This window comes from Palaemon carinicauda, chromosome 11, assembly GCF_036898095.1.
Source record: "Palaemon carinicauda isolate YSFRI2023 chromosome 11, ASM3689809v2, whole genome shotgun sequence".
In the NCBI taxonomy this organism is placed as follows: domain Eukaryota; kingdom Metazoa; phylum Arthropoda; class Malacostraca; order Decapoda; family Palaemonidae; genus Palaemon; species Palaemon carinicauda.
The window spans coordinates 8,020,661-8,030,649 of record NC_090735.1 but is presented as its reverse complement, the minus strand read 5'-3'; the positions used below and the strand labels follow the sequence as shown (position 1 = coordinate 8,030,649).

General features: G+C 32.0%; 1 protein-coding gene across 1 annotated transcript in view; it reads left to right on the top strand.

Annotated features, from left to right (window-relative positions):
* LOC137649955 (uncharacterized) overlaps positions 1–9,989 on the top strand; it is a 361,156-nt gene that overhangs the window by 345,137 nt on the left and 6,030 nt on the right. The window contains exon 7 of the mRNA XM_068382938.1: positions 8,984–9,119. Coding sequence (XP_068239039.1) covers positions 8,984–9,119 — 136 coding nt within the window. The remainder of the gene's footprint in view (positions 1–8,983; positions 9,120–9,989) is intronic.

Here is a 9,989-nt window from a genome sequence, read left to right as displayed (position 1 = left end):
TCTCGCTTATTTGATTATGTATCACCATTTCAAAGTTTACCAAAGTTTTAACGAAATGTATTTACATTGCAAATCCAAAATATACTGTATGTTGCAGCCACATAATACATTAACAACGTTATATATAGAACTTCAATTAAAATACTCTTTTTATTTTCACTGGCCCTTAGAGTTCTCTTGCTTGAGGATACACTCGGGAACACTATTCTATCGTATTTTATAGTTTATTTAGGAAATATTCATATTAATGTTGTTACTGTTCTTAAAATATTTTATTTTTTCTTGTTTCCCTTCCTCACTGGACTGTTTTTTTTCCTGTTGGAGGCCCCTGGGCTTATAGCATCCTATTTTTCCAACTAGAGCTGTAGGTTAGAAAGTAATAATAATAATAATAATAATAATAATGATAATAATAATAATAATAATGATAATAATAATAATAATAATAATGAGAATCATAGTCATAATAATGATAATAATAATAATAATAATAATAATAATAATAATAATAATAATGATAATAATAATCTTATGACGAAGTTAATATCTCTAAAATTTTCTATAAGGCAATTGTACAAAAAAAAAAAATTATTGCTTATTTGAAGGTAGATATTCGATCTTCCTACCTCCAAGATACAAAATGGATTCTCAGCATTCAGAACTTTTCAAGGATTTCTGTAAACAATAGGAGACAGATAGGTTTCATTACATTCTCCAAACTAATATCAACTTTCTAGTGACCTCCTTTAGTTAGGAGAGCTTTTCCTGTCTCTTAAGTCTCGTTTTATAGTTTATAAATGTAAGATCTATTTTAATGTTGATATTGTTTTCAAAATATTTGTTTTATTTGTTTATTTATTTCCTTATTTCCTTTCCTCACTGGGCTATATTTCCCTGTTGGAGTCCTTCGTCTTATAGACTATGAAAAAAACGCGTCTAAATCTGCAAAATTTATCATTAATCGAATGCCAAGTCACAAACATACCAATTAGCTACGATGGTGAAGATGGGTTGATTTCAATTCTAAAAAAACCTGAATTCGACAGGTATAAGTACAGAAGAATTGTCATTGACTTTTATCTTTCTTCGTAGCTAAATGGTATTGTTACTGTCATACAAGCTTCCTGGACCAGGGTTCGATTCCCGGCCGGTCAGAAGCTATTGTCTTCGAGTTGTTTCGCCTTGGGACTCTGATCCCAAGGTCGATCAAAGATTCCAGACTTTAATGTATTATAATATATGGCTTGTTTGAATATTAAAAAACACGTCTAAATGCTCAAAATTTATCACAAACACACACACACACACACACATATATATATATATATATATATATTTATATATATGTATATATATATATATATGTGTGTGTGTGTGTTTGTGTGTGTGTATTAAAACACGTATACATTTTATATATATATATATATATATATATTGTATATAGGTACGTATATATATATTGTATATAAATACGTATATATATATATATATATATATGTATATACTGTATATATATACATATATATACTATATATATATGTATACACACACACACACACACACATATATATATATATATATATATAAACACTTTCTGGACAACTGCTAGTAAAAGAATAGTTATCAGGTTTTTACGACGTTCTCCAAAAAAAAGATATATTCCTACAATTTTCATTTGCCAACCCAAGGATTTTCCTAGTGCCATTACAAGCAATTACTTTTAGCATCATGGCTTTCATGTTTTCGTACTGTCAAGGACTCGTCCTTACTAATATCCTTCTATTTTTTTTTTAACATCGCCTCCTTAACATCTGTCTGTGTGTAGTGTCATTCAGGGAGTTTCTTCATCTCATTATGTTATTCTGTAATGTCTTAATGGGTTTTAGATCTTCGGTTTCATATCTATTTTCGTTTTTTTTCGTTTTTTCTCTCTTCAGTGATCATTGTCTTCGAAGGTAAATTCAATTTACTTGATACTGATTCTGCGTTGTTTCTCTTCCTCTTTTTTTATTTAAGTATTTATAGTTTATGTATGAAAGATCTAATTTAATTTTGTTAATGTTCTTGAAGTATATTAATTTGATTGTCTACTACTTATCTTGTATTTTATTTATTTCCTTGTTTTCTTTCCTCACGGCTATTTTTCCCTGTTGTAGCCCTTGGGCTCATAGCATCCTGCTTTTCCGACTAGGGTTGTAGCTTAGCTTGTAATAATAATAATAATAATAATAATAATAATAATAATAATAATAATAATAATAATAATAATAATAATAATAATACCAGTCTCTCTACTGTATTTCTATATCTTTCACGTGTGAACTGGTGTTTTATATATAGACTAAATATACAGATTCAGATCTATTTGGTTTGTTCTTCATGATAATATAATAAAGATAATAATGATAATAATGATCTTGATGATCATCCTGATAAGACTCCTAGCTGCTAAGACTCCCGTACAGAGCGAGGTCACATTTCCCATGTCACCAATTGAAAAAGGAAAAAGGAAAATTGCTGTTTCCTTAGTTCTTTTGAACCGGAGCAAACAAAAGGGTACGTCAGTTCTTCTGCGAACGACCGATAGAACCCGAGGGTCAGAAAGAAAAAAATTATCTCCAACTACAAATGCTGTTTCTTGATATTTGAAACTTCAAACGGACATTCGTCCTATTGTTTTCTTTCTCTTTTTGTTTTCAGTCTTCTGATAGTTGAAACTCTCTCTCTCTCTCTCTCTCTCTCTCTCTCTCTCTCTCTCTCTCTCTCTCTCTCTCTCTCTCTCTCTCTTTCTCTCTCTCAAAGACCATTTGAGGGATTATTTATAAATCATAGGTAATTCAAGTAGTAACTGATTTAAGTATATCATAAGCATATACTTACTAGAATATAGAAATCAATAATGAAATGTAGATTGCATACTCTCTCTCTCTCTCTCTCTCTCTCTCTCTCTCTCTCTCTCTCTCTCTCTCTCTCTCTCTCTGAATATAGAGGCAGAATTATTTGCACTCACAAGGGGAAAATAAAAGTGTTACATGAAAGGAGTTACTTTTTACTTAAGGGATTTTACTCATTATGAGAAATGCATTTCTCTCTCAAAGGACCCTTGTCTCATAACCAGGCCAAGACTTCAAAGCAAAGCTTCGGATAAAGGTAAGTCGCATGTTCGAACTGTGAGGCTGAACAGTACTGACAAGGAAACAGACAAACAGGGAATATTAGTCTGATTTGTATATATATATATATATATATATATATATATATATATATATATATATATATATATATATGTCCATCTATTTAAACAGAGAATTTCCACAGTCGATAATATTCTCTTATCTTATTAGGTTCCAAGCAGCCTGAACTTGTAATCTTTTAGCTTGTGGTGTGTGGCAAGTAGCATAGGCAGCCAATCATAGTCGGTTTATGATATCAGTTGTGAATATTTACCGTCACTTTAAAGAAACAAGACGCATATTGTTCGTGGACTCGCAAACATGACTTCATTCATAGCATTTTTATATTCCATTCAACGATGATAATTTTCAAAGACCATATGTCAAGTTGATGGAGAAAACTGTGCTTGAAAGCATATTCTACAAGAAAGTTTCCAATGAGAACTCATTTGCATAATTTCTTAGTTTTCATATACTTGAAAATCGTCTCGTTTATTTCGGATCCAATGAATAAGGTTGTCGTGGCCTATGTGGTAATGTCCCTGACTGGTGATAGACTGGGGTTGGAGTCCCGCTCAAACTCGTTAGTTCCTTTGATCACTGCAACCTTACCATCCTTGTGAGCTAAGACTGGGACGTATTGGGTAGCCTATAGGTCTATCTGCTGAGTCATCAGCAGCCATTGCCTGACCGTCCTTGGTCCTAGCTTTGGTAAAGAGGGGCTTGAGTGTGCCGACCATATTTATTTATAGTCAGTCTCTAGGGCATTGTCCTGCTTGGTAGGGAAGTGTCACTGTCCCTTGTCTCTGCCATTCATAAGTGGCCTTTTAAACCATGAAATCCTTTAATAGGCTTTGGTGATTTTTATATGAATATCAAAGATTAAGAAAAAATGCTCTACCCACATTTTCTAGTTTTTCATCTATTGTTTCTTAATAGAGTCCGTTCGTATATCTTTTAGGTAGCTGGCAGCTTGTTTCCCTCCGAAGCCAAACTACTTGTAGTATATATGAACTAAACTTCGCGATACAAAAAAAAAGAAAGGATTTTAAAGAAATATATACACTCGCGTAAGCAACACTGGCTTTATAAATTGCGACGTGGGATGTTCCCTGGATTACACCGGCTTAAACCTGCATTCATAAAATAATTTAACTAGAAAAAAATGTGGAAATACGTCAGTAAAGTAAAAAAAAAAAATTTATTACGCTGAGCTTTTTGGACGTGATTCTTCACTGCGTGTGACATGTGACATAACTCGTATTCACCTAGGATCATATTAACGGTTATGAATATGAATAGTATTTTTCATTTTTTATTCTTTATAATAATTCCAAAAGAGTTATTTTAGCAGATAAACTGTTCTAACTGAGGTTTCTTCAACCTTCGTCACGTGTTTCATACAGCGAAGAACAAGAGAATAGTCAACCAATGCTTTTGTTTTCCTATTTACTTCTTCTATCACTTCAAAATAGGATATTATGTTGATAACATCTCATTGTTATTAATGAGTCTGTGGTAATTTATATGAAATATGCCACTAGTGATCAGCTGTGTCTACAATTAAAGAGAAACATTTGAGTTTTTTTTTTTTTTCAGAAGGGTGACAATAGTTTGTCCTCGTAGGGAAATTGAGGAGCTGTAAAAGTCCTTGTTTCAATTAGATTTTTTTTTATTTTTTGCTCTCTCTCTCTCTCTCTCTCTCTCTCTCTCTCTCTCTCTCTCTCTCTCTCTCTCTCTCTCTCTCTCTCTCTCTCTCTCTCTCTCTCTCTCTCTCTCTCTCTCTCTCTCTCTCTCTCTCTCTCTCTCTCAAAGACCATTTGAGGGATTTGATATAAATCATAGGTAATTATGCTATATTAATTTCAACAAGTAACTAATTCAAGTCTTTTAAACTTGAGTCAGGATGCTGAAATTATTGACGATTAAACATACTATTTCTTACCTTGGTAAAACCATTTGACGGATTTGATATAAATCATAGGTAATTATGTTATACTAATTTCAACAAGTAACTAATTCAAGCCTTTTAAACTTGAGTCAGGATGCTGAAATTATTGACGATTAAACATACTATTTCTTACCTTGGTAAAACCATTTGACGGATTTGATATAAATCATAGGTAATTATGTTATACTAATTTCAACAAGTAACTAATTCAAGCCTTTTAAACTTGAGTCAGGATGCTGAAATTATTGACGATTAAACATACTATTTCTTACCTTGGTAAAACATATATGTGATCATTGCAATAATATCATACCTTGTTTATATCACAAGCGTATACGTACTAGAAAAATATAAATCAATAATGAAGTGTAGATTGCATACTAGTTTGTAAATAAATAAGCACAAATATACGGCCATACACATTACGCCCGTGCACTCGGACACATACATGCACACATACAGAGACAGAGACTTGTATTCCTACTACAGAGCGAGAGAAAGGGGTAATTGTTAATTAGTACAACTGTTGTTTTATGTCTTCTTCTTCTTTCAAAGTGTGGAAAAACTACTGTTGCTTTTAATAACATATTGTTTAGGTTAACATTTATCAAGGTTCTCATAATTACTTGTTGTTACTATATGGCAATTATTAATACAACGAGATATTTCCTTCTCTTTCAAAGCGTGCAAAAACTACTGGTGCTTTTAATAACATATTGTTTAGGTTTAAAGGTTTTTAAAGGCCACTCATGAATGGCAGGAACATGTGACAGTGACATTGCCCTATTGAACAGAACAATGCTCTAGAGACTGACCATATATACATATAATCAGCGCTCTAGCCCACTCTCCACCCAAGCTAGGACCAAGGAGTGCCAAGGCAATGGCTGTTAAACTCAGCAAATAGACCTAGAGGCTCCCCCAACCCCCCTACCTCACAAGGATGGTGAGGTTGCAGCTACCAAAGAAACTAACGAGTTTGAGCGGGACTCGAACCCCAGACCGCTGTTCCCAAGTCAGGGACGTTATCACATCGGCCACCATTTATCAATGTCCACATAATTATTTGTTGTTATTCCATTACAATTATTATAGCAAGGAGGTAATTCCTTATCGTAACGAGATATTTCCTTCAATTTATTTGTGAAAATACGGTAATTACTCATTTTCAAGTTTCTCACAGTTGAAATTAATTTATTCCTCTCTTGCTGGCGTCAATCCATATGGTTTCTCAGTGAAACTTTTTTTTTTTTTTTTTTTTTTTTTTTTTTTTTTATAACAATCCTTGGACAGAAACTGATTTTTATTGATGAAAGTCGACTTTTCCAGTTTATATTAATCTGGAGATTATGTAATCCCAGCACTTGATTCATTGTTTGAATTTATTTACTGTGAGGATTTTAAATTTTTATAAAGATTAGACTGCTATAATCTTCAGAGCCCTATTTGGTGTTATTTCAGTTACTGAGATCACACACACACACACACACACATATATATATATATATATACATATATATATATATATATATATATATATATGTGTGTGTGTGTGTGTGTGTTTATGTGTATAAATATATATATATATATATATATATATATATATATGTGTATATATAAATATATATATATATATATATATATATATATATATATATATTTATATATATTTATAATATGGGTGTGTGTATATATACATACATATAAATATCTATCTATATTATATATATATATATATATATATATATGGCTGTGTATAACTAAATTATATATATGGGTGTATATATATATACACACACATATATATATATATATATATATATATATATATATATATATATGGGGGAGTATATATACATATGTATATATTTATATATATATATATATATATATATATATATATATATATATATATATATATATATATATATATATAGATGTGTTATATAGATATATCAGATACATAAACGAATATATAAGTATACACTGTATATGCTTTTGCAAGTATATTTCCGCATAAAGACATAATATTCCCTTTTCCTACACACCCAGTGGCTTTTGCCAACCACGCGAATCTAAATCTAGATTCCTTTGATGCCAGGTCAATTGAAACAACATTTCAAAATTAATTCAACTGTGATATTAGATTTAAACAGGTCAATTTTATGATCCCTAGAAAATAGGCTTCAGGTCAAAGCCTCCTAAGCTGTTAGGGCGGAAGGGATGAGTCCATTTGTGTACTTCCTGCGGTGCTCTGTTGACGTTACTCCAAACTATTTGAAACGTCCTTCCGGTTCCTTTGTAAACTTTTCGCCTTCTGATATTATTATTATTATTATTGCTGTTGTTGTTGTTGTTGTTGTTGTTGTTGTTGTTATTATTATTATTATTATTATTTATCGTTATTATGATTTATTATTATTGTTTTTATAATTTTTATTGTTATTATTATCATTATTATTATTATTATTATTATTATTATTATTATCATTATCATAATTACTTGTTGTTGTTGTTATTATTATTATTATTATTATTATTATTATTATTACTTACTAAGCTCCAATCCAAGTTGGAAAAGCAGGATGCTACAAGGCCAAGGGTTTCAACGGGGAAAATTATTATTATTATTATTATTATTATTATTATTATTATTATTATTATTATTATTAGCTAAGCTCCAATCCAAGTTGGAAAAGCAGGATGCTACAAGCCCAAGGGTTTCAACAGGGAAAATTATTATTATTGGTATTATTATTGATATTATCATTATTATTATTATTATTATTATTTATATTATTATTATTATTATTGTTATCGTTGGTATTGTTATTATTATTATTAGCTAAGCTCCAATCCAAGTTGAAAAAACAGGATGCTATAGGGCCAAGGGCTCCAACATGGAAAAAATAGCCCTGTGAGGAAAGGAAATAAGGAAATAAATAAACTACAAGAGAAGTTATGGACAATTAAAATATATTTTCAGAGCAGTAACAACGTCAAAATAGATCTTTCATATATAAGCTATAAAAGTTACAAAAAACAAGAGGAAGAGAAATAAGATAGAATAGTGAGCCCGAGTGTACCCTCAAGCAATAGATTTCTATGCTTCCATTGTTTCTAAGTTCATTTTGCTGTCTTGATTCTTAACTTAAATTTAAATTGCAGCTTCAGGGTCTAATACCCCGCCACCACTTTTGTGATTTAAGTTGTTCAATTTCAGTATTTGTTTTAGCTATAATGGGTTTGACTTTTTACAAAGTTGTTCTTTTCTGAAGCACAAATCTCTAATTTCTTTTAAAAATTAGTTTTGCAATGAGAGAGAGAGAGAGAGAGAGAGAGAGAGAGAGAGAGAGAGAGAGAATATCAGTTGTGTATACTATTTCAAGGTAAAAAAATCACAAAATATAGACTAAATAGAGAGAGAGAGAGAGAGAGAGAGAGAGAGAGAGAGAGAGAGAGAGAGAATATTAGTTGTGTATACTATTTCAAGGTAAAAAAATCACAATATTTATATCAAAATAATGAGAGAGAGAGAGAGAGAGAGAGAGAGAGAGAGAGAGAGAGAGAATATTTCTTAGCGTAAGAGAGAGAAAATATTTTTAGGGCGTAAACAGAGAGAGAGAGAGAGAGAGAGAGAGAGAGAGAGAGAGAGATATTTCTTAGGGTGCAAGAGAGAAAATTTTCTTATGGCGTATACAGAGAGAGAGAGAGAGAGAGAGAGAGAGAGAGAGAGAGAGAGAGAGAGAGAGAGAGAGAGAGAGAATATTTCTTAGGGCGTAAAAGAGAGAAAAAAATAAATATATTTACAAGTGTGTAAATTTCCCGAACTCAACCCTATTTGAAATGTTCATTTCAGAAAAGCGATAAAGGCCACCCTCATCCTCTTCCCTCTGCTGGGGATCACTAACCTCCTGTTCGCCATCAACCCCCGAGACAAAGGAAGGCTGGAGGGCGCCTACATGGTCACCAACGCCCTCTTGCAAACGTCGCAGGTAAGATGGGGCTTCCTTGGTTCTAAGGAACCAGCCAATATTCTTTGCATTCCTTACTTTGTGTCCTTTGTATGTACTGAAGTCTATTATGAATGCAAAGGATGTTTTTTTGTTATTGCTAGTGTACCTGAGCCGTCATAATTGAGGTCTATTATTATTATTATTATTATTATTATTAGCTAAGCTACAACCCTAGTTGGAAAAGCACGATGCTATAATCCCAGGGACTCTAATAGGGAAAATAGCCCAGTGTGGAAATGAAACAAGAACAAATAGAATATTTTAGAACAGTAACCTTAAAATGAATATCTCCTACATAAACTATAAAAACTTTAACAAAACAAAAGGAAGAGAAAAAAAGGTAGAAAACTGTGCCCAAGAGTACCCTTAAGCAAGAGACCTCTAACCCAAGACAATGGAAGACCATGGCACAGAGGTTATGGCACTACCCATGACTAGAGAACATTGGTTTGATTTTGGAGTGTTCTTCACCTAGGAGAACTGTTTACCATAGCTAAAGAGTCTCTTCTACTGTAGCCAAGAGGAAAGAAGCCACTGAACAATTTCAGTACAGTTGTTACCTCTTGAGAGAAGAAGAATTGTTTAGTAATTTCAGTGTTGTCAAGTGTATGAGGAAAAGTGAGAATCTGTAAAGAATATGCCAGTCTATTCGTTGTATGTATAGGCAAAGGGACCTCTTGTGGTACCCTCTCACCAGGGTATGACTACTCCCTCTCCCTCCTGAGCCTGAGTTGGAAAGAGACAACGGTTGCATCTTGGATAGTACACGAATGACTCAAAACCCCTGTGAAGTGATATTTATTTTAATATTGTTGCTCTTCTTGAAATATTTTATTTTTCCTTGTTTCC